A 26,332-nucleotide genomic window follows, 5' to 3' on the forward strand; every position below is an offset into this window, starting at 1 on the left:
CCAGTGTTTGACAGAAACTGTCGGGCACTAAAATCTCACTCTGCCGCCTTAGTGAGACGTCAGCGGGTCCTGCTAACAAGACACAGAGCAAAAGGATTGTTTTGATCTGAATATTTCCGATAAAAGTGACGACGCATCCATTATACCTGATTTAGACAGCGACTGATGTCATGCCACCAATAAGTGTGCCATTCTTTACAGTACAGAGGGTTAAACATTTCAATTCCCCTGAAACAGTTTTTAAATAGCTTCTGTTGCACAGGGACTGTGGAACGTACAGATAGATTAAAAGAAACAACCCAGAGGTCCATTTTCATAATTATGTTTTGGTGCCAAGCCCGACTGCTTGGCTAGCACTCCTACGAAGGGGCGGTGGGAGGGGTGGAGGGAGAGAGAGAGGAAGGAGAAATCAATACTTCAGCTGAAACAGCCCTAATTTTTATTTATTTGAATGGGTTGGTGTGGGGTGTCTGGCCTATGTGGCTACAGTAGGGCAAAAGATGTTGTAAGCACTGTACTACCGAGCTGGCAGACTGTAGAGGTGGTTCTGACCACCAGCACCACCACCACCCGCCCCCGGGTGCTCATAGCGAAATGAAAAGAGATCAGTCTATCCAGCCTTTTGCTCCTGAAACACAGCAAAACAACGAGACGCCGAGGCCAATAGGAAGTGCGAGTGAATAGTTGCCCTCTGCCTGAGGCGAAGTGAGTCAGCCATTTGTTCCTCTCTCCATCCTTTCTTTAATGCCCTGTCATTCACAGCAATGTGAACAAGATAATCCAATATCCCGGACTCTGAACAGAAGCTGCGCAGTACGGCACTCATCTACAGCATGTGCGGACACATGATTTGATTTGTTTATATTGCTTTCAATTACCTCTCTGTGTCCCTTGTTGAGCTCAATAAAATTTTATATTGTGGATATTTATCTCTAGGTGCCCATCCGGTCGTCCTATGGCCTTCTTAATTTAGGCATTGAAATTTCAACGTGCGTAAATCATGTGGCATCCTCCGTGCATGCGGTCACCGAAGACACTGCTGGTCCTTGACAATTTAAGGAGGTGAACAAGCAAAGTAGCGACCCGCCGCAAGCAGATTGCTGGCATCTTGTTTTATATTACATCAGGTGCCAACGCTTTTCTACTTTGCCTCTTTGTCTGTGCGTCCGCAGCCATGCGCGTGTGTCTGTACTCGTCTCAGCAGTGTTGTCATCCACCCCCGCTGTTGTCTCATGTACGAGTCTAACCTCACCCTACTAGCAGCGCCGGTTCACCTCCCCGGGAGCCCACAGCATATTATCATATTTATCGAGAAGCCAGCCATGGTATTAGCAGGAATGCCCAAACCTCAGCTGCGGCTCCAGGAAAAACGACCGCTGTAAATCACACTGTCAGCCTTTCATGCAAGCTCAGTCATGGTTGTCAAGGAGACCGTGATGTGATTGCGAAGGCTGTTCTGTTTTGTGCACGAATTGTCTATTGCCCTTTATTCAAAATCAAATTCTCAGGAAAGAAAAGTGAAGAGAAAGAAAAGAAAAAAAGAAAGGAAGGGAAAATATAGATCTACAATGTTGTGCAAACTAGTTAAATCATCTTATGTCTATATATATATATATATATATATATATATATATATATATATATATATATATATATATATATATAAGGGATGTGCGAGTCCCGATACCAGGTATTGGTAGCGGGCTGATACTGGCCCTATTTCAAAGTATCGAGTACTCATGAAGGCTACCGATACCAGCCGCCGATACTCAAGGCAAGAAAATGTCACGCGTAGTAAGTCCTCCTCACCAACAGATGGCGGTAGTGCAACCGACTGGGATGCAAGCTGCCGTTAAACATGAAAGAGGAAGAAGCCTTCCTGTCTGGGAGTTGGCGCTGACAGGCGCTGAGCGCTACACCGCAGCGGGTGGACTTCTCCATGAGCGTCACATCCAGTGCAGAGACAACAGGAATGAATCCATGAGAACGGCTGCTCGTCTCAGCAAAACTTTGCCGGTGTGGGAATTATTTTATATAAGCGAAAACGAGCCGAGCTTTGCAGAATGCAAACTCTGCAATGCTAAAATTGCGAGAGGAGGTGCGCGATCTTGTTCATTTACCACTAGTAATTTGTTGATACACCTCAGAGTGAAGCATGGGGACAAGAGTCTGACGAGAGTCTGACGCTGTTGTGCTGGAAAAAGAACTCCTGCAGCCAACTTGATGGCAAACTCTGCAGAAGACCGAGAAACAGAAGAACACCAATCCAAGAGCAGTACAAATAACATGAGCAATTCTTAGAGCAACTCTTAAAACTCAGGGGTTGTTCTATCTTTGACTTTGGTTCATAAAAAAATCATTAAAAATGAGTACTTTTTAAAACTTTAGTTCATGTAAAGTGTAAAACTCAGAGAAAACTGTTTTATCCTGCACTTTAGTTCATTTACAAAACATTAAAATAAGTTCATTAAAAAATTGTATAATTTAGAGTTGTTTATTTACATGTTGTACCTCATTTCATTAAAAAAAAAACCCTCAAAACTCAGATAAATTGTTTTCTCTTGCACTTAATTTTATTTAAAAAAGTGTAAAACTCAGAGTTGTTTGTTTTATTTTTCAGACTATTATTTTGGACTTAAACATCGTGGCTGTGCTGCCTTTTTTTTTTCTTTTTTCTTTTTAGAAATAAGTCGTTTTTCAAAAATGATCTGTCATTGCATTATTTTCAATTTTATTTATCAAAAGTATTGGTATGAGTATCGGTATCGGTGAGTACTGAAGATGAAGTACTTGTACTTGGTATCGGTCTGAATAAAAGTGGTATCGAACACACACACACACACACACACACACACACACACACACACACACACACACACACACACACAAACACACACACACACAGAGATATATATATATATATATTTACCCATCTAAAAATCCCATTAGTTCCTGGTTTTAGAAAGATAGTTTTCATCCAAAGTTTCATTATACTTTTTTCTAAAGCCATTCTAATTCAAGCTCCTCAAACAATCACAATCCTCTCTTTATGTTAATTCTCCCCCCACACCCCCATTTTTTTTTTTTTTTTTTTTTTTTTTTTTGTGTAGTTAGGGCTGCCCCAAAGTGTTCCAAAGCAGTGGTCAAACATACTTAGTTCAGAGCTTACATACCAAGCAATTGCATATCAAGTGGGCTGTCTGAGTAGAACAATAAGGTATTGACTCTCAGAGAATTACAATTCAAGATTTTTCCCATAGTTTGAGTTCTAAGAGGTATAAATATACTCTGAAAATGTCCACATGTTCCACTAAATCATTTTTAATAGCTTGAAATTTTGGAATCCCTTCGGTCTTTGGATGTGCAGGGACTGTCTTAGCTGACACGTCCCTGCAGCGCCGCGTGGCGGTCGGGGACAATACTTCTGGATTGGTAGACCCGGGTGGTGGTCCCCCTTTTACAAAAGGATTTGGGAGCCACATAATTTTGTCTCTCCTTTTTGCAGATGACATTGTCCTGTTGGCTTCGTCAAATTTGGACCTACAGCATGCACTAGGGAGATTTGCAGCCGAGTGTGACGTGGTAGGGATAAAGATCAGCACCTCCAAATCAAGGGAGGAAGAGCTAGGACAATTTTGGGAGACTATTTCTCTAGGTTGGCATGAGAACGTCTCGGTATCCTCCCAGAAGAGCTGGAGAATGTGTCTGAGGACATGGAAGTCTGGGCACCAATGCCTAGACTGCTGCCCCTGTGACTCAGCCCCTGAGAAGCAGAAGAAAATAGAATGATGGATGGAAGTTTCTGAGGAAAAATAAAATCCAATCTGTTACAAGTTGTCTCCCATAAAGCAGGATTCTGCAAACTCATCCTCAAGATGCTAAGGTGACTTTGCTAAATTTAAGGCAGGAGTTTCAAACTCATTTCAGTTTCAGGGGCCACATTCAGCTCAATTTCATCTGGAGTGGGCCGGACCCACAAAATAACTTTTAAAATTAAACTTGAAAGTTTTTCTTTGTTGTGGCGCAGAGTATACGTGATGAAAATGTTTACATTTTAGCAAAACCAACCAATTGCTACTGAAAATGACTACAATCTCAATATTAAGGCAATTTTAATGATACCCTCTGGTGCAAAATAATACAGTGAAAAGTGAATTAAAAAAAAAAACTTCTCCTAAAGCTGTTGCATTATGCATGATTTTACAAACTCACCCTGACAGCATGACTTTGAGCAACGAGGTCTCCAACTTTCATGGCAGCGTCACTGTTTCAGTGTTGTGTCCGCTAGAAATGTGTTTTCTTGAATTTTTGAACAGTTTACTTGGTGGTGTGGTGGGCCAGCTTGGAGCCACATGTGGGCCGGTTTTGGCCCATGGGCCTTTTGTTTCACACCCCTTATATAAGTTAGCCTTAGGACTTCACAGCAGCTTGGCTGGTCCCTTGGGTGCGATTGTTGACATGTGTTGTTCCATTGAAATTGGGCTGTAGAGGATGCTTGTGTACCTGATGATAACCCATGCACCCAAAAGGAAACACCACCCATAGGGCCGGGTTGTCTTGTCCCCTTGTTGTGCTGTTTTATGTCATTTTAAATCAGAAAAATACCACAAGAAGTACACTGAATTAGTACATTTTTAACCATAAGGCCATGTTTTGTAAAAGTCCATTAGTCGTTCTTAATGAGGTTCAACTAAAGCATTATTGACTGAATCCAACTGCATATTAAACAAAAAAAGATTAAAAAATAAGGAAATATGTATTTGATAGATTAGCTTGTTGTGGTAGTGCTTCATAGCAATAAATCACACACTATTGGAAAGCCTGTTAATTTAATTTTTAAATGGTACTACATCTGTATGGAACATGCCTTTGTGGGGCGACTCAAAGAGCTGCATATGTCGTATCTTCATTCAGTTTGCACTCGACACTTGTTTGATGGATTGGATGATTAAAGAAACAAAAGCAAGATTCATTGCCACGAAGCACTGCAATCATCTACTGAACACAGAGTTCTTTCTTTTTGATGCTAATGTGCTTATTTAATTAACTTCATATTCCACTTAAAATATGTTTATTTTTATGAGGATTTTAATTATTTTATATTAAAAACGTTTGTGTTGACAATGAAAAAATTCTAGATTTAAGATTAAAAACAATTTCTGGAAGTTTCTTTTCCTGATGAAAAAAAAACAATCTAACGAGTTGCTCGTCTGCAATGTTCTTTCTCACAGTATTGATCATGAGATGAAAGTCCCCAAAAGGTGGATGTAAAGTGTCTGAGAAAGGAGAAACTGAACACAGCAGCACTCCATTAAAAGTGGAGCTATCGGAGCCATCGGCCTCGTCGTCCGCCACGGAGCTGAGCAGCATTAAGCACATTACAGGGTAATTAATGCGGAAGTAATTTTTTTAGTAAAAGAAACTCATGGCATGTATCTATAATTAGTGCGGTACAGGACGGACTGTCTCGTGTTTTTCTCCACTCTGCGCCTCAGTCACATGCACCTGTGCGTGTTCCTGTTGTAAAGGTTTGCTCAGAGGGGGAAGTGGACAAATGTTGGCGGTGAACCGGGGTCACTGTTGTTAGGGATTCATTCACCGTATGGAATTGGGTCACTGAACTTTAATGTTGCCTTCAAAATGGGTCTTTGTGAATGTGCTTACTTTAGTCAGTTAAAGCCTAGCTGGAGATAATTGGGGAGCTCGAGGTTCCTGGAGTAATAATGAAGAATTAAAGCAATTCTTGGCGAGTGGATGTATTTTAAAGGGACAATATGTAAAATGGTGGCACAGTGGTGCAGCTGTGGTGCGGGCGTTTTCTCCAGTAAATCTTGTTTCTTCCTACAGTCCAGAAACACATCCTTGAGGTTAATTGATGACACTAATTTGCCTGTAGGTGTGAATTAAAGTGTGTTTGGTTGCATCTGTGTTTTCCTTGGCATACCCAGAGTGTCCTGTTTTCATCCAAAATCATTTTTGCTCAGCTCCGGTGTTCTGCAAATTTGGGTTGGATGAATCATATTGAAGATAGATGGATGTAATATCTTTGTAAAAATGATTAATTGCATGCCAAAGCACAGCATATTACTTTAGAGTTGCTTCCTCAGCACGAGTCCAGATGCAGTATCTGGTTCTTCATTGCGTCAACCCTCACTCTGCTCTGTGTTGCTGCATATAGTCATCAACCACATTGTAATTATCATCATTGAGCGTGTCAGTCATTGTTCCTCTCCAGCGTGTCCACAAATTTGCATATGAAATGGATGTGAGGTCATCTCCATCTACTCCCTTCAAGTTGAGAAATGACTCCTTCTGCATCTCGTGTCCAGAAGCGATATGAGGTGTTTTTGTTCTCTATCTCTGCTGTATAAAACAGAAGCGTTGTCATATCATCATGCATCATGTTCTACACATTTGATTTAATGGCGTTGATGAGTTTATAACGCTTAGAATTAGATATGCAATATATAGCGTTTTATTGTATTTTAGTAGGACCAAGAAAAAATTTCAAATGAGACAAAACAGCAGTCAGGATGTCATTTTAATTTCATGTTTTCATACCTACCAAAGTCAGCAAGTCTTAACAACTTAACCCAGTCAATGAGTTATAATATTGGTCAATAAGATAGTGGTATGTGTCACTCAAAGAATCCACTGATGGAACAGTGAACAGAAACCAGGCTGAAGACTGAAGCTCTAGTCTGCATGACAAAGAGATATATCCAATTTGCCTCCCGACGATGGCAAAAGATTGTTCTTACAGTTCAAAAATATGCTCAGATGCAATACTAATACACTTATTTGAATATTGCCAGGGTGACCAGCCCTCCCAGGTTTCGAGGAGAAACACGTGTTTCTCCACCACAGAAGGTATGCTCAGATAATGGATGCAGGCTTGATCTTCTATTTGTATAAACCCAACAGAAGAACACACAAGGTTCCAGTTGTGTTATTCCTCCACCAGCAGGGGTGCTCTCCTGATTGTTCACATTTGGATTAACTCGACCATTCTGGTCTACTATTAAACGGCTACTTTAACCACAAACACTTTAGAGAATTGGTATTCGAAAGCCACGCTCTCTGTCTTCACATATGTGGTTGCACTTGTGAGAGCAGCTGCTTTCGTATGTGAAACCAGGGGTCTGCAGAGGGGAAATCATTTGTGGAGGAAGGAAGGTAGGGTTGTGTCCCAGTCAGCCACATATTAGTGGACTTGTCACTTAGTAAACAGAGGCTTAAGCTCATTTCCATTCTGAGTTAGGAAGTGTAGAGAACTCCTAAGTGCATTAGAGTCAGTTGCAATTTAGTTCCACTTTGTCTTTTAGGTGAAGGTGTGAAGGGGGCTGAAGAAAAGGGTAGCCGATTGTGAAGAGGAAGAAGGATCTGTAATCAGTGGGATTGTGTTGTATCTTCACCCCATTAACTGACACCAGACAGTTATATACTGCAGCTTCCTCCAGCAGTTCAGCGTAGCATTCAGTCCTTGAACCCCAAGTTGGATGAAAAAGGAAATAGAAGCTGGATGGTAGTGTTTATTATTTTAATCAAATGTACATTTTCATGTTACTTCCATTGATCAAACCTATCTCAACACACTGTTGTCAATTACTGAACAGTTTCCTGTCTTCCTTAAGCTTCAATGTCGTGTTTTGATGTTTATCATAAAGTTAGAGAAACAAGGGCCGAGCGGCGAGTGGAGGTTACGTCATCGCGCCGCACACGCTGGAATACCTCATGCTTTTGTTCTTGGTATTTCACATTTTTTCTTGTTTAATATGCTGCGAGGTCTGGCATTGCCTTTGATGTTGCCGTGAGCCTGGTGGGCATTCTTCTCCAGGCAATATGCACTTCACTTTTTAATAGGGATTGATTTTCAAAGGTGTGGGTTCTAGTCAGTCGCAGCGGGTCGTCGACTCCCGTTTTTTTGATATTCCCTGTAGATCTGAACCTCGCACAACCTCGACAGCTTGTGCTGCCTGATGTCGTGCACTTTGACCTGTTTCTGCCACCTCCGGTCTATACAGTGTGTGTGTACAGTCATCACCGCTGGGAGCTGACAGCTCGTGACTAAAACAAATAGCAGCGCTCCTGCATGGGCAGCCCCGTAATTGTTTCACAGTCTGCATACTGTATTCCCCTGTCGCGTGTTCTGCTCCATCTATGCTGACAGGCTGATTTATTTGCTGTGTGTGTGCGTGCATGCGTGTGTGCGTGAGAGATAGTGTGAAATGGATTCAAATGCAACACTTTGGTACTTTTAAAGGCAGCCCATACCAAATCTGTTCTCTCCACAGGTAAACAGCCACATAGCGTGCTCTGAATGGAACGAAGTGCTTCTGTCTGACTTCACATACAGTATCTTAAAAACATCATTTCGGCTGATTGCTTTTTTGCCAGTGCCATCCTTTTCCTTGGCAAGTCCACTTCCTGCTTCTTATCCTGGCGAAGTTGTTGTGCAGTGCACCTTGGCTATCACCGACTCGATCAGTCCTTATTGAGAGAAAGTAACTGGAAGGGTCATTTAGGTGGTATAATACAATTTAAGGCTGCTCGAACTGTCCTTTTTCATCTTTAATGGAGAATGTCACTTACACAAGGGAAAAGAAATAATAAGGAAAATGAATGCAAACAGCACTGGCACAAATGCAGTAAGACGTGCATGTGCAGCAACTTGCCCATGTACTTTTATTATATGCATGTATAAACATATTCATAAAAATTATATTTTATCTAAAAATCACAGCTTTGCAGATCAGATCCAGCATCAACCTGAGGAATATTATAATGATGCATCACCAATGTAACATCAGTGTGCTTGAGAGTTAATTTGTTTAATGCTAGTTTAACTTTGCAAGCCAGAACAGATTTCTGGCTCATACTTTCTGTTGCTCTTTAAAAAAGTACCTTTAATTTTCATCAAACACATTCAGATTAGAAGCAGTTTGTCAAAGATTTATCGACATTACTTAAGGAGTTCAAGATTGAGGAGGGTTACGTGATGAATTCATACGATAGTCTGCATCGTAGACGCTCTCATGGCTGAAATGGCAATTAACAGTTGAGATGTTACTTAATGTGTTAAAATTACCACTGGCTCCCTGACAATAGAGGTGGAGTCCTCTGTGATCCCTCCTCCGACTTAAAACAATGGAAAAAAAATTTACACTATCAGAGCTATTTCCAGTTACTCGACTCCATTTAGGTGATTTAGATAGCGTACATGAGAATGCCCATCTCTCCAACTGCCATGGAAACCTTCATCAAATTAGAATTGAAGTGATTATCCAGGGCAGAGCAAAAGGACAAAATCGATAGTTCTTTGTTCGAGGCTAAAATGAAGAATGGGCATGGGATCTCTCTCTCGCTCTCTCTCTCTCTCTCTCTCTCTCTCTCTCTCTCTCTCTCTCTCTCTCTCTCTCTCTCTCTCTCTACCACACAACACACACACACACACACGCAAAGATATGCACACTCACACGCACATGCCTCTTTGAATTACGTATTCTGTTCCAACATCCTTGACCGTATCAGTATTAGACTTGCACCATGTAGTCTCAAACAGTCTGTCTTGGTTTTTTCCTTCCCTGGATACAAAAAGGAAAAAAAGAAAGGAGAAAAAAAAAAGAAAAGAAAGAAAACCTCAAAGGAGAAGCACTTTCTCAGATAATTGCAATTAGTAGTTTTGGCTGCATTTTGCAGCGTTGGCCTCGGCCTGTCTCCCTGTGCTGGATATGAGAGAGTGGGAGTGAGCCTGTTGGGCTTGTTTTCAGCCTCCAGTAAGCCCTCTGACCTGCTGCCTCACATGGGCTCCTCTTACAGCAGGCGAAGGGTCGATCTGGACCACACAAAGGAAACTAAGATTCACTTCAGTTGGATCTTAATAATAATAATAATAAAATAAAAAAAAAGAAAGATTCTGAACAGGAAAAGTGCATTAGCTTTTGGCTGCTTTTTGAAACTCAACGGACACACAAAGGATAAATAAATGTTTAAAAGCTCAATAAAAAAATAATTCCTTTCAATTAGAACCACGTTTTAGCAAGAATACAAGGAAATTGTAAGTGAATTAGAACCGAAATACCCTAATTTGTCTCCCAACCCATTTAGTCTCCTGGGAGTGTTTTCAGTGAATTCCAACTCGATCCAGTCAGTTTTACTCTGCAACAATGAGGATTGAATTTCCGAAGTGACACAGCATCATAGAAGTGGAAATTCTCGGCACCGTTTACAGTAAGGTTGAGCAGCAAGTAAATGCTGGGAACTGAAATTACGCTTTGTGCAGTTCTCGGTTCAACACAACCTCTGCGAACAGCCACTCACGTTTATGCGGAAAGTCGACACTCAATCACATTCTGTCTTCCTCCTTCTCACAGACACACTTTGAACACGCACACATCCTGCTCCACGCAGAGGACTGTAATCCATCAATGTGCTCATTGCTGTCATGAGTAAAGAGACAGAGCTCTAAGCAAGAGTCCTCTAACACAAATTTGATTTACCTCAATTTGCCTCAAACGGTGACATGTGAGCACTACAAGTGCTAACACAGAGTGGCACCTTTTGCTGCCAATAGGCATGTGTCTCTTTAGCTCAGTTTCAAGAGCGGGGCTCGTGCTGAAATCCGATTTGTTCAGAGATGGGCTTGGATTAGAAAGAGTTTTAATTTCAGGAAATTAACAGTGAAAGATGGTGATACAGTGGAGGAATGGCTTCACGTGAGACGGTCGCAGATGGTCTGTCTGCGTTCCTGTCGCGATGGGTTAAAAGGTTTTGTTTTGCCCCCAAAGGTTTTCCGCGTCTTTTAGCCAGGCACCAAAGTCAGTCTTTTTCTCCAAAATGAGTTTGATGAACTGTTGAGAAATCCATAAAGAAGTGAGACTGGAATTGTCTCATTAAGAAACTGTAACTTATTACCAAAGAAAGATATACATTCAAAGAAAGGGTTGTTTCCTACATTAAAAAAAAAAAAAAGAAAAAAACATCTGGTACCTTAATTGTACAATGATGCATGTCTCTGCACCATCAGGCATCATAATGACTCACATCCATGCTAGAAATGTCAACCTAATGAGTTCAGCTTTCTGTATACATATTATGTGAACCTGGCCATTCCGAATGTGATTAAATCCAATTATCTTAAACGCAGCTCAACGCCGTGCTTCAGTCTGTGTAATGTCACTCAGCTTTGTCACACAGATTCTCTACACATGTGCAGTTCGTGTCGATGGGACTAATTTAGAGGTCTGCATCATTATGCACCCGTAAAATAAAAGACGACGTTCCCATGGAAGAGCAAGCATCTGCAGCATGTCATGTTCAAATTTCAGTCTTAAAAAAGAATGGAATCTCACCCATGCTTCAAGAGTGCCTCATTACGTATGTTTGTGAGTTCAATCGTATAAAGACAAATCAAACGGAAGTAAACTGTTGAAACACTTTGAAGAATATCTATAAAATTCATCTGGAAGATCCTATTGATGAAATACTTTTGAAGCATCGGCAGTGGGCAAAGTAACATAAACTACCTCAGACTAATAATGATTAATAATCCTAAAATGTTGGAGTGAAGCAATGCAGCTTTTTTTTTAATTCAAAGTGTTTTTCTTCAACAAAAATCTCAAAATAAAACAATGATATTAATGAAGCTTCCTTAAAACATAAAATACTGCAACGACTATAGAAATATGTAAACAGAATGAAAAGAAGTTAAAATGAGCCTCAAAGATAGAGCATAGTCAAAAAAGAACAACTGCTTCACTGAGCTGCAGCAACAAACTGAAGGTCTCTTTTAAAAAGAGAAGAAAACAAGAAGTGTGCGTCAGATCTAAAATCAGCTTCTACGGATTTGATTCAACAGAACAGAACATGAGTTCAATTCAGATATTGTGAGAGTTCTAAATAACACAGGGTCAGAAAAATATTGTTGTCCTAAACCGTATAGACCCTTATATGCCAGTAGGGATATTTTGAAGTCCATTCTCTCAACGACACAAAGAAAAGAGGCCTGGATTGTTGTGGTCCCTTTTTTTCTTTTGTGTGTTTGGAGAAGTATCCTTCAGCTCCTCGCTGGGAAGCAGCTTTTAGCTGCTAGAAGGGTTCATATATTTTGATGGCTTTTATTTATTTATTTTCTCAATCATCTTATTCCTTGTATTTCTTCATTTATTATTTAATATCTTTTTTCCAGTATGTTTCTTTATATCATCATTTTATTTCATCATGTTTATTTGTCTTTTTAAAGGTGCTCATAATCCAATTTTACTTCATGTTATTTTAATGATCACTACTTTCATTCATCCTTGTCCTTTATTTACTGTTTAGCTGTTTTGTCTGATTACCACCTTGTTATCTGTGAAGCACTTTAATTCTTCCTTTCGCACATAAAAGGTGCAACATGAATGCAGTGTGATTAATATTGATGAAGTCATATCAACATCAGCAACCCACAAGACAAAGTGTTTAAATTGCTACAAAGAAATAATAACAATTAAGAAAAAAAAAACAGAGGAATAGAGCGTTGCGGTCATATGTGAGTCATTGCATCAAAAACAAAGAAGCCAGATAATGAAATTTGAAGTTGTCATTTTTTTTTATTGTTTACTATTTCTGCAACAATCTAAAGAAAGTCGAGCAACAGTTCAGCGCATCCCGGCACCGCTTGCATTGTTCCCACACCAGCAAATTTTCTTTGCACAGATCGCAAAACAAAGATGCAATGCAATTATGATGAGTAATAACAGCACACATGTGTGTATTGAAAGCGGTGACTGTGATTATTCTTTCTATCCATACGGGCTGTGAGCAGATCAAGAAAAGCAGTCCTAGTGGGGAAAGTGCTGGAAAATTTCAATTTAAGAAGGTTGGGAAGGAAAGCTGCCTTCCTCGTTCTGTGCAAAATTGCATTCTCACCTTCAGCTGAACCTGATATGAGTCACAATTACACAAATCAAGTGGGCATGTATCAAAGCTACAGTCTTTTTAGCACAATTCCTCCCTGTGTTTCAGTGTTGCCTCGCTCTGCTGCGGAGGGAATAGCGGGCTAACACAAGCCGCACGCTTTATACTTAAAAGATGTCATTTCGGAAAATACCCATTTGATTGTTCTAACACAGATTGCTGCTCCCTTATTACCTTCAGCTAAAGCTGGCGATGCATTTTTGTGCAGGATGTGTCAACTGTGCTTCCCATAGCTAAATTAGAACTGGTTTAAAGAAGAGTTTCCTGTTAGTAAAGGCAGGAGGAGCATTTTTAACAACCAAACCCTTAAAAAAGCTGCAGCATTTCTCCCATCTGAACAGGACTGCCAAATCGGGAGGAAGGAAAAGTTTTGTGTTCATGACCTTCAGGGAAGAAAGGTATCCAGGTTCAAGTGATGAAAACTGTATTTTTCTTTTTTTTTCTTGCATCATTCAGGTGGCGAACCTGGCTTGCTCCATCTCCAACAATGAAGAGGGCGTGAAGCTGGTGCGGATGGCGGCCACCCAAATCGACAGCCTATGTCCACAGGTGAAGACTTTTACAGAAATCCCTTTCATCTCACAATGAAGCAGTAATTACCGGCAAATACTTGAAATTCATCTCCAAGGAATAACTTCAGAGAGTTTTTTTTTCGGGGGGGAATTTGGATTCACAAGAATTATAGTTGACAGCATGGTTGTACGAGGTAGGAATAATGTGTGTGTGTTGGCGGGCCTTGTAGCACAGTTTCAGAAAGCAAAGAAAGGAAGATATTAATATTGATCTTTTTTTTTTATTCTGCAAAGTTAACAGACATCATTCTTATAGGAGTCTACATAGTAATAAGAATGAGGTATTAAGGAGTTTGAGGGAGGCTGAATTTAGGATTCAGTGTGTATTGTGCAGCACCACCGTGCACACCCGCTGAGACCTGCTAAGTTGGAAAACTTTGGGAAGAATCCTCTCCTGATACCTCTTGGCAAAGCTTAACACAGATTAAAAAACATAATAGACAGAGTTTTTGAGTGGGGAGGGAGGTACAAAGAGACAGGGGAACAAAGAGAGATATTTCCATCTGTTATGAGTCAAGTTAACCTGCGTGTACACACACTCTCTCTCTCTCACACACACACACACACACACACACACACACACACACACACTGACTTGCCCTGCTCACATGCATCATCGTGCGTCTTTTTCTGCAACAGATTAGTTTAATTTGAATCTTGTCTGAGATGCTAAAGAGCAAAAAAGTGATGAAAAAAGCAGAAGAAAAAACAACAACATGGGACTTAGTACTGGTTTAAGTGCTCATGCCAGCTGTCATGGTGATATGATTAATGCTGCCTGTTCTTAAGTACAAGTCTGTTGATGTGAGGAGTCTCAGCAGGATATTGTGAAACTAAAAAAACAACCGCGGTAAAAAAAATAAATAAATAACACTGTGACTCAACTCACCCGTGTAAAATGAAAAGAAGAAGAAGAAAAGTTTTAATTTGTTGATTCCTTTATTCCGTATTCTTATAAAGTGTTCTGACTTTTCTGGGGCTGTAATTGTCTTTAGGCTGCAATAAATAATGCATGCTTTTAAGCTCGCGAGTGTGTATTTAGCCCAGTATGTATATATATACATATATTTTTTTTTCTTCTTCTTCTCCTTCTTCTTCTTTTTTCCTCCTCCTCCCTCCCCCCCTTCTGTGTCAGAGCAGAGGTGGGACTGTTACATCGATTTGGTTTCATGGTCTTGGTTATTACCTAGGAGTACTTTCAGTGGTACCAGCTACTAACAGGCCCGGCTGAATGTCTTCAAGGCCAACGACATGAAGGAACACAGGTCCCTCCTGAATCCTAATGAGCCGGGCTGTCGTGGCCCCGCTGCCCTGCCGCTCACCTCACACTCACTTCAATGGAAAGGCGATCCCCGTTTAACATTATCAACCATGTACCCAGCTCTCTGCTCTCATTTAGGCCGGCAAATAGATTCAGACGGGGACATTAGCCAGACTCAAACAACTTTATTAATCCCAATTATGGCAGTTCAGTTCTGCATCCTACTCATCTTAGCCAACATTTTCCATCCATCGCACAGATCCAAAAATTTAACAGCATGTTGGTTAAAGGAACAACATATATTTGAGAGACGATTCAATGGGTGAATTTTCTCGATTGTGTTAATATTAAATCCTCAACCCTGATACCTCCATCTGAAAACAATTCCCCCAAAAACACTTGTTTAGTCTTATGAACAAGCAGCACTGCAGTACTGTCAAAGCCTCAAATTGCTCCCTTCCCTGCGTCACGGACCTCTGTTCTTTTCTCTGTGGTATTAAAACACATGCATGGGCCGCACATCTTCACTCGGGGGTTGTGATCCTTCATTAAGATGGAAATAGGAACTTTAATTTGAATCAGTCCCACAAGCTGTTGCCATAAATACTCACTGGAATATGAAATATCTACTAATGCACAAAACAGGCCTTAATAAAATGGCTTTTTTCCCCCTGCTTTTAGCAAAATATGAGTGTCAAAGTCACACTCATTTCATTTATTTCATTTATTTTATTTTATTTGGAATAAAGCTATGTTCTGACATGTACAGAGATTTACTATTACATAATTGTGTGCCAGCTAGGGGAGCACGGACTCATCCCAGCCTTAGCTTTAAGCAGAATTTCTGTTGGTATTTGCCTACGTGGCGTTAATAAGCTAATGAACATGGCTGGCGCTCAACTGTTCAACCCTTCTTGCAGGTCATCAACGCCGCCCTCACTCTGGCCGCCCGCCCCCAAAGCAAGGTGGCCCAGGACAACATGGACGTCTTCAAGGATCAGTGGGAGAAGCAAGTGCGCATCCTCACCGAGGCGGTGGACGACATCACCTCCGTGGATGATTTCCTGTCTGTGTCAGGTATGAGACAAACGAACTGGCATGTTTTATACCTCGATTTTCATCATTTTGTGTCAAAATGAGAGAACAAGAGAAAGTTTGCATGTTTCTTACAGAGAGGGCAGATTTTGAAATGTAAATAAAAAGGTGTCGTAGTGGTAGATTTCTTTTTTGCCAATTTTTTTCTCTATGACAAAAACAAAATCTACCGAACACGTCTTCATTTTGCGTGCACATTTTGGAAGTGAAATGAAGCTGCACTTGGTGATGTGTTCTCTTCTATCACCACTTTGAAAGCATTTTGTCTGTGGCGGCTTGATTTGGAATGCAAAATCAAAATCTGGATGACAATGAATAAGTAATCACAACATTTGAATGAGAAATACTGAATAATGCAACACTTCAACAGTGAAGTTAAGAATGAAAAAAACAAATGACTGTTTTTCAAAAAAATTTCAAATGTTTGATGTTTTATTTTCTCTGTTTGCTTTTTGTTTTGACTTTTTCCACAATCTGCCTTGTTAATTATTTGCAAATTTATTAGAACTTAATTGAGAGGGTAATTTGCTAATTGTGATCTCTTATCATGCAGCGCAAAGTTAGACGAGCTGAACTGTTTTCTTTTTTTATCACCGAGTTCATTTAAGGTTTATTTGAGGTCATTTTTGGACCACTAGTAAAATTTTCATTATGTTCACTCCAAGAAAAAAAGATGAGTTAGTGCCACTGAATTTCAATGCTATGAACAGCTCATTCGCATTCAGGGAGGAATATAAATCCTTGGATTCAATTCCTGTAGTCATCAAACAAAATAAAATAAAATTAAAAAAAACAGAGGAAGAATTCTAATTAAAAAGACCAATCTATTCTTTTGAGAGGACTCCAAATAGCAAACAGTCATTTTATTTTTTTATATGCCAACAATAGAATATCCAGGGTCTCTTTAAACCCATCCAATGTCGTTCTGTTCTCTCTCTTCAGAGAACCACATCCTTGAAGACGTCAACAAATGTGTAATTGCTCTGCAAGAGGGGGATGTGGACACTCTTGACCGGACCGCTGGAGCCATCCGAGGCCGAGCCGCTCGTGTGGTCCACATCATTAACGCCGAGATGGAGAACTACGAGCCGGGGGTCTACACCGAGCGCGTGCTGGAGTCCATCAAGCTCCTGTCTGAGACTGGTTAGTGCAACGAGGAGCCACAGGATAATGCATCATGTTTTATTACACATAGCATGCACGGCCACGATTAACACTGTATCCTTCACCCTTGGACCGAGTCTAGCATCAAACATTTAGCAACAAGCTTTTTGGCACGTGAAGCTGCTTTCAGGGGCGCGCTCAGAAACACACACACACACACACACACACACACACACACACACTCTGTCACGCTTACATTAACCTGGCCAGTGACTTACAGACAGACCTAAGCAGCCTGATCTTCCCGTCTCCTGCAGTTTTGATTAGTGTTTTGGCTCTCACACCGACACTGGACGCCACCTGTTCTGCTCTTCTGCCACTCTCCCCTCTTCCTTTTTGCCGAGGTATTTTCCAGAAAGTCAGAGTTTATCTCTGCAGCACACCAGACACAAGATGAGCACATTTCTTATTTCCCACCTGCAAAAATGTTTATTTTTTTTCCAAAATTGACTGACTTGAATACTTTTAATAAGTATTTTGGTTTGGCATGAAATCAGTGATAATTATAAACTTAGAGAGCTGTGTTCATTTAGAAGGGTTCAGAATGTTAATTACATGATATTAGCCTGGTGTTAACTGGATCTGGCCATCCAGTGTGTTGCTTTTGTGTAATTAACATGATCACATTTCTGTCTTCTGTCTTTATACTGACTGTTTATTTAACTTTGTTTGTGCTGAGTAATTGTCAAAACAAATACCTGTCTTTACATGAAGTTCACTCTATTTCTCTTGCCGTTTAACGGTTTCAAATGTCCTTTGACTCGCCTTGCACTCGGGGGCGTTCACGAGCACTGCAGCATTTAAAAACAGATGCGTGCGTGGCGGCGTCTCTGCTGCTCGACGAGCCCTGAGTCAGATATTGAACTGGTGATGGAGGCGACTGAAAATGTCAATCAGATCAGGAAGATTACTTCTTTTTTTTTGAAGGGACTGTGTAAAATATACAGTCAAATATAACACTGAGCGTTAAGCGATTCAAAAGTTCTCCACATCGACTTGCATTTTACAAGCTATTTAAGTATGTATGCATGTTGATGATGCCAGCAGGAGCCACGAGGCCACAACAGGCCACGAGGATATCAGCTTAACAAACACTGAGTCATCTGTCTCACTCCTTTGCCTCAACAAATGTGGCAAGTCCCCGAGTCCCTTAAGCAGTGGCTTGGGTCTTCTTCTGCTTACACACTTCATTATATACAGGAAGCATCTGCGACAGCGAGTATGTACGGGAGATGTTAACATGAGCAGGGTGGTTAAGTCACGTTGGGTCGAGCGTTGCATGTCTTCAGCCGTGATCGTGCACACCTCCAGCCGGCCCAGAGGGGGACGACATGCATCAGCTTGAAGCTGAACTTTTGCCGCACAGTGCTTGAGTGCATTTCCAACGCAGCCGCTGCCATAAGGGATGATTTTTAGTATTAATATTCACAGGCCCACGAGGTAAAGGTGCAAATCACTGAAGTGATGAAGAACTGATGATAAACAAGTCAATACCTTGGAACAGAATTGTATGCTGGTTGTTGCGAGCAATTTGATGCATCAATTTTGAGCAAAATAAAGCATTGCTCGGTCAGAAATTGAGGAGCAAACTACACTGCAGACCTATAAATTAATTTTGTGCGATGATTTACTGCAGTGCAGTGTGGGTAATAGACAGCCACCTCATCCCACCTCTCACTTCCTCTGTAATTTGACAACGCTGTGAAATCATTACAATGAAAATTAACATAAAGAAGGAATTTCATTAAGAACAATACGGGGCTATAGGATACTCTGCTTTGCTCGGTAATTGGTACATATCCAGTAAGAACAAAGGAAAGCCTTTGAAAGGCAAAGTTTTCCCAGCATGCCTCGGTCAGCATGTTGGTTAATGAAACTACCAGATTCACAACAGTGACAGGTCTCATGTAAAGTTTGCATCTTGCCGCTACTGTAATGAGAGAAAACATCATGTAGCTTGAATGTCAGCAAAGCTAGCAATCATAATCAGCATCCTTTTTTGTCTTTATTTCCTCCCAGCAGGACCCAGGTGACCACACTGATTTATCGCCACCAATTAACTTGAATGTGTGTTTTTGTACAATTAGAGAAAACCAGGTTGTTTTGGAAAAACCCATGCATGGGAAGAACATGCAAATTCCTCACAGAAAGCAACCCAACCAGATTCCAGTGAATGATGTCCTCACTCTGAGGGGAAAAGTACTGCCCAGTACTCTGCTGTGCTGCCTTTGTTTTTTATCCAATTTATTTTATGCAATGATGAGCAGCACAGGATGATGAATTGTTAATGCATGCAGGAATTTAGCCGTCCAACGGAGCTAACCGGTCGTTGCGTTTTCTTTCACTGTAGGATTGAGTTTAAGTTGTAATGTGTAATAAAATCGACAGTCTTTTTCTTTTCCATTCCCTATACGTCCAGAGAAGATTGGAACGGCCTAAGAAACACCTGAAAAAGCTCCGTGCAGGTTAATGTGGTCTACTGCCCTTAACGTGCATCGCAGCCCGTGACCAGTTGATCTCTGTATATCTCCATGGAGCCTTAATTCAACTGCAGCTCACATTAATATGACAGGTGGAAATAGCATTATATCATGTAAACCTGTGGAAAAACAGGTCCTGTGCAGCATAATAAAATTCTCCTTTGATTCAGAAAGCACGGTATTACATAAAATTAGCATGTAGAGTACCAACATTGATCTTTTTACATGAGAATCGATCTTAGGTGTTGAAAGTATCCATATTTTTGCATCGATTTGCACTGTTTATCCAACGCCGTTATGGTAGAACAACATTAATATTCTGTGTTGGTCATAGAGGTGTTTTTAACAGAATGTATAGAAACAGACTATCATTCAAGACAAATGTCACAAACTGATTCAGTAATGTGACAAAAGGAAGCAAGTGAAACTTTTTGTTTTTACAAACTCTTAATAGGTTGACAGAAAGGTTACAGAAAGATGGATGGAGTCTCAACTCAACATTTTGCCATTTTACAAGATGCTTGCTTCATGGTGCAAAATACAGTAAAATGCCCAAAAACCTGGGTTGAAAGACCAACATCCTTTGCTTGGGGTGCGTGTTTGACAGTCTTTTTTTCTAGTTGAACCTTCTGTTTGCCAAACGCCAGCTCCCAGAGTACAGCAGGAACAGTGTAAGAGGGTGATGAACAAACGTGATCATAGTGAGAGCACAGGAATGTCAAACAGAAACATGGAATGATATGTTTATTGAAGCATAGGACAGGTTATCTGTAACTATCTTCTCAATTCTCTTAATATGTCTAATGTCGAAATTTTGGAGTTTCAGGAACAAACCCCCCTTTTCTTTTCTTTTTTAAAGCTCAGGGGTTTATGGTCAGTTTGAACATCCAACTTGGAAGTCCCAGAAGTGACATGAACATGGAAATATCACAGATCCCAGATTAATGTCAATGTTAACTTTTCAACTATGTGAATATACTTGAATCGTTTATTTTAAGAAACTTGCTGATAGAGTTGTTCCGATTCCGATACTAGTATCCGAAATTGCGCCGATACTGCCGAAAATGCTGGCATCGGTGAGTCCTGGAGTGCAGGCACCGATCCGATAACACGTCATTAATTGAATTAGTAATCTATTTACTGGTCAGCTCCGTTAGCTCTGTTAGCTCCTTTAGCTCCGTTAGCACTGAATCTTTTAAGTTGTTGTTGAACTATTTTTTTACTGTTCTATTTAAATGCCCTGTTCACTTTACTATGTTATGTTTGCACCCTAATTAAAAAAAATATTTCTAGATTTGTTTATTAAGTTACTGTTGCAATACTGTTATTTATACTGTTTTATCTAAATGACTTCGTTTTACAATATTGTGTTTTCACTTTCATTTAAAAATGCAACAACATATATTCCGAGATTTAAGTTGTCATTCCACTACTGTTTAATATTAATATTGTTCTATTTAAATTCCCTTTTAATAGAAAAATATTGGGGCTGCACTTCAAGTTATTGAAAATAATTATTCCGAGAATGATTTAGTTCAGTTGCATTTGCACTGCTGTTTTTTATACTGTTCTATTTAAAAATAAATAGCTTGAATTTGCTGTATTGATTCATGTTTTAGAGGTTTTAACCTGAGCCAGGCTTCACCGCAGTGATAATCATGTGACAGTCATGCAGGCGTGGCATGGTATTAGTTTATAATATACTGGCATCGGATCGGTACTTGGTATCGGCCGATACCAACAGTAAAAGTATCGGAATTGGTATCGGGAGGCAAAAAATGATATCAATTTCAATTTCAATTCAATTTATTTATTTAATAGGGACAGTGCATATTAATGAACAGCATGTGTAAATATGCCGGAATGTAGCCATGGGCTAATATCCATCCGTAGTCCCTAGACAGGTGAATGTGACAATTGTCACGTAAACAAAGAAAACGACAGGGAATCAGTAACAGGGCAGAATACAGGGGTCACAAGTACACGACAGTGAACAATTATAGAGGTAGACATTAAACAAGAACACCGCGCAGAAGCAATTCACAGCCACAAACCCGGACGAGAGGACCTGAACAAAGATTGCCTAACCAGTAAATTCATCATAGTTACATTAAATAAAATTATAGTTACAAATTACAGTTATTACAATCTTTAAAAATCATTACTCGGTATATTCACTAAAATTACTTCTCTTTAAAGTGCTTTGTTGCATTGCACATTGCCCTAAAGTGCTTTAATGTATTGCACACATTCCTAAAGTGCTTTGTTATCGGAACATCTGTACTTGCTGATTCATGACCTGAACTGCACGTCGAAGTAAGGGTTAGAAAGTATGGGCTGGAAGTTTGAAAGTTTTCCCTGTAAAAGAGTAATTTTCCCACAGTTACTCCGGTTTGAGTATTACTCTATTTGAGGTTACTTGGTGTGTGGTCTGTCCAGGGCACCCTGCCTTTGTTCATAGTCAGTCCTACGACCATAAGTTGCATAAAGTTGGATTGAAGAGGAATACTTAGCTCCTAATGAATTACTGGAAAATTATAGTACATTTTACAGTATAGCTGTATAGCTTTTTCATGATTCTTTCAGTCTCTTCAGAGAATGTGATTGTGTGTTGTCTTCAGAAGGACTGAAAACACCGTCAGGAAACTGTTGTTTTTATTTTCTTTGCAAATCCCTTCAAAGAAAATCCTCACATGCAGCTAAAAAAACTGCCATCATGAAAAGTGGACCACACAAAAACACAAGATGAAAGGAAAGACGTAATTTAGCTATTACCTGTCCGTGAGAATAAAATCCGGCCGCGGTCCTTCATTTGCTTTAGCCAACCCCCCCCCCCCCTTTCCTCGTTCCACTTTTTCTCCATCCTCACCCACCCTTCTATCCCTGCTCTCTATCTCTCCCATTAGAGCCCATTTAGCGAGGCGGTATATCTATTGTTTCGCTCGTTACTTTCATCTGCCAGGATAATTGAGAGACACAATCAGCTCCCCTCCCTGTTAGCTGATAAATCGCAAACAGCATTAGGTGAGTCACGTGTGTTCACACAGCCATCTGTCTGAACTGCTCTTGTGGTGCTCAACTCTGCCATCATAGACTGCTTACAGTCGCGCTTATGTGGTATCTTAAGCACATTCTGTTCTGTTATTGCTTAATTCAGCTTAATTGATTAGGGTAATTAATTGATGAAGTCGAGTGGCAATATCTCTCGGACACTTGAGGTCAGTTTTGAGTGACCATAACCTTGTCACATGCCCAGACTCCATAATTGTGCCGGTGTTCTATTAATCCTCCGCCGAGCGAGGAACTTGTTTCAGGAGTCAGCAAGATCCAGAAGCATTATGTCAGCATTACTGTGAACAACAAATAGGGGAACTGTTGATGTTGCAGCATCAGATCGATTGCCCGCTGATTTTTATTTATCATGTATTTGCTTTCCTTAAGGGGCTAACATCACAATGTGAAGCGAACGGCTCACTACCTGAATGTTTCACTGTAAAAACAGATTCAACAGATGAAGAAGAGGTTTTGTACCTGTTGAACAGGACAGTGCTGCACAAATTACATATCTTTTCTTCAACTTTATTCCTCCATTTTCTCAGAAAGGTATCACCTTTATTTTTAGGTTATGAAAGCTGTTGAAGTATAGCTGGATGGTGCTTTACATGTTAAGTTGGTAAAGTTCAATCGTAGCCTTGAGCTGTCTCAATTGATTACACCAAGCACTCACTGTTAGAGGTGATGTACGATGCCCCTTCTTCGTTGCAGAACCTTTATGACCCGCTGTTGACACGAACTGCTCGCATTTTGCAGAATGATTATGTTTAATCTTAAATGATAGCCGATGATCTTGGTGTCAGTCTGAGTCCACGGCGTGATCATGAACCTGGAATTTAGTTTTCATATTCTGTTGACAAGAAAAACAGTAACAACAGGGTTGACCTTTATTTGCAGACCTGCTGATATGCACCGTCAACAGTAATTACCCCCCGAACATTTAAAACATGTGCTACCTGCAGGAAATATATTACTCTGTGTGTGTGCATGTGCACGTCCGTGCATGTCTGTGTTTTTTAGTTTTATAATCCCAGCATTTAAATGTACAGCATTTGTTAATGGGAGCAGCCTCATAATTTATTAAATACTGGGTAAAGGACAGAATTTATGTCAGATTTTAGATCCCCAAAGAGACATAGTTAAAAGTTTATGAGATAATTTACATATCTATTTATCAGACACCTTGCACCAAGGTAAAAATGACAACATAAGTCACTTTGGTAAGTTCCTGAGTGATACAGTGTTATGTTTTTAAGTTGCAAAGGTTCCTGCTGACTGTGTTTATTACAGAAGAACAATGGAGGAGCAAGTCTGACTGTGGTTGTTTAGTTATCGCTTTAATTCAGTATTTCATCTCACAGAATGGAGACATTTCCAATTGTCGACCGCATCCACGCCTTCGCTTGTTAGGGGTGAGAATGGCCAAAGTGACATGATCAACACTTCAAATGGGATGAACATAGGGTGGCCCGGAAGTGTTGCTACCATGCAGAAGTTGTTAGACGAATACAAAAAAAAAAAAAAAAAACACAACACAAATTCATTATGGATACTGGTTGGACAAGAAGTTTGGAAAAGAAACATACCGGGTCATTTATTTTCAAATAGGTTTGTTCTGCTCACTGCTGTGGTGGCTTTTGCACTTGTGGGCCTGCTGTGGTGCACAACAAGCAAGTCAGCCTGAGCAGCAGGCCTCAGTATGGTTCCACACAGGCGGGTGGAGCGAGCTACAACCAGTCCTGTTCACAGCTGTACGATGAAACCACAGTACTGGGAGAGAACCTACACGCCCATGCCACCTTATGCTCAACGTTCACTGTAATTGATGTGCATAAAGGTGTAATTTCTGTTTCTACTCCTCCACATATTTCTTTAAGCCACAGATACTAACATGTGCTGTGTTGCTTGTGTGGGCTGACATAGCACATCAGCTGACCAGCAAGAATTTACATTGTCCGGTTCATTGTAAAAGTGTCTCTCTGAGTCACAGCAAATCAGACGTAAGTGTAAACTCTTCCACAATCGCACCACAGCTGTGAACACTGCCAGGTCTGTAGGATGTTTTTTTAGTTATTATTGCTGAGTTGTAGCTTTTGCATTTATTCAGCTGCTTTGGTGGTGTGTCTTTAGCATTTGTATGTTCACTTGGTGACAGGAACAACATCTTCATATGACTATATTGGTTTCATACCGGTCAGTATGTGTATTATCTTACCGAACCGAATCACTTTAAGTTTGTGATTTTTTTTTCCAAATCATTAATTTAGTAGAAGCTACTTTCATTTGATGATCTACCATAAACCACAAAGCTTTTACCAGCAAAATCCCTTCTTTACATGTTACTGTCACAACATAGATAGTAGCTAGTTATATAACACGTCTCACTTAATCGTAAAGTCAAGGCCAAGACGGTGGACTCAACCTGGATGAAACGGGCATCCAGTTTCCTCCATGGCATCTGCTCTGAGTGCTAATTAAGACGTTAAAGGTGGGAATCCAGCATCCATGTTGGAGCCGTGTTTCATTGACTCCATACTTCTCTTTGATGAAGGGCTGTTGTGTTTTTTTCCCTTCCTGTTTCCCTCTTCGTGATAGTCAGGTTTTTAAGAGCTACCATGCACATCTGATCTGGACCATAAAGCACTTATTGATCCTTGTTAACTTTTGCCTCCCTCTCCCCTCAGTCCTCATAGACCCGATGTCTTTGGATTTGAACACAGTCAAGGAGAAATCTATAGCTGGAGGAAAGATGATTAAGTGTAGCTGAACAAAGGGAAAGGATATAGGACCACACACTTTTTAGAGGGTACTGAGTCCAATTAGCTAGACTCCACCAAAAAAATCAATATCTGTCACCCAGGATTTCACTAAGCGATTTGAGCGTGGATTTTAGTGGAATTCATTGATGTAGTCCCCTTTTTTTCCCTTTTCTCAGCGGGGCGCAAGTGTAAAACATTTATGCATCGCCTCAGTGTGTGCGCATGCAAGCATGCCTGTGTGTATGTGTGTGTGGGAGGTAGAGATTCAGTTGTTTGTGTTTCTGTTTCATTGCCCTGTGTTTATGCCCACGGCCATTCATGCCAAATCCCAAACACTCATCGCATGTCCCTCTGACACCTGTCAGGCCGACTCTTTGCTCATCTCAGTGGGCCGACCTTTGACCTCCTCTCAATTTCCCTGTCCCTCTCTCATATTGAGCGTGGTCCGATTTATGACCGGGCCAAATACAGGCTGCCAAGGCACACAACTCTTCTGTGTAAAGCTTAGCCATAGATTCCTGACAGACAGTCCACACATGGGCCCGGGATTGAAGCATGTCCTTGAGAGGAAGAAAAATCAATAGCCTAATGGGAAAGTGGTTATGGCTACGCTCTCTTTTCCCTCTCCCGCCCCCCCCCCCCCCCCCCCCCCCCCCCCCCGATCTACCCAGATACACTTTTCTGCCCACTAACTCTCTGTGTTTAAACTAATCGTCTTCTCAAAAACGGGGGGCAATTTTAAAAGCTGATCACTAATGTGGTGCCTGGAGAGGGCAGATTAAAAAACTGATATATGGCCTGAGTCAGTGTGCTGTTTAGGAAAGGCAAGGTGGCGTTGCTCCTTGTTATTGCATCGGGGCACAGTAAATAGGATTTAGCCGGGGTTTTGCTGTGAGTAATAACACACATGCTCACACTGCCACCCACACGTCATGCCTGTAAATCAGTGGATCAAACGCACTAAAAACAAGTGCAGCAGGGACTAAGGGA

The 26,332-nt window shown here is 40.7% G+C and overlaps 1 protein-coding gene across 1 annotated transcript in view; it reads left to right on the forward strand.

Annotated features, from left to right (window-relative positions):
- The window catches only part of ctnna2 (catenin (cadherin-associated protein), alpha 2), a 343,169-nt gene that overhangs the window by 283,909 nt on the left and 32,928 nt on the right, over positions 1–26,332 (forward strand). The window contains exons 10-12 of the mRNA XM_030094501.1: positions 13,414–13,506; positions 15,711–15,867; positions 16,828–17,028. Of these exons, the coding sequence (XP_029950361.1) occupies positions 13,414–13,506; positions 15,711–15,867; positions 16,828–17,028 (451 nt within the window). The remainder of the gene's footprint in view (positions 1–13,413; positions 13,507–15,710; positions 15,868–16,827; positions 17,029–26,332) is intronic.

Source organism: Salarias fasciatus, chromosome 6 (assembly GCF_902148845.1).
Source record: "Salarias fasciatus chromosome 6, fSalaFa1.1, whole genome shotgun sequence".
In the NCBI taxonomy this organism is placed as follows: Eukaryota; Metazoa; Chordata; class Actinopteri; order Blenniiformes; family Blenniidae; genus Salarias; species Salarias fasciatus.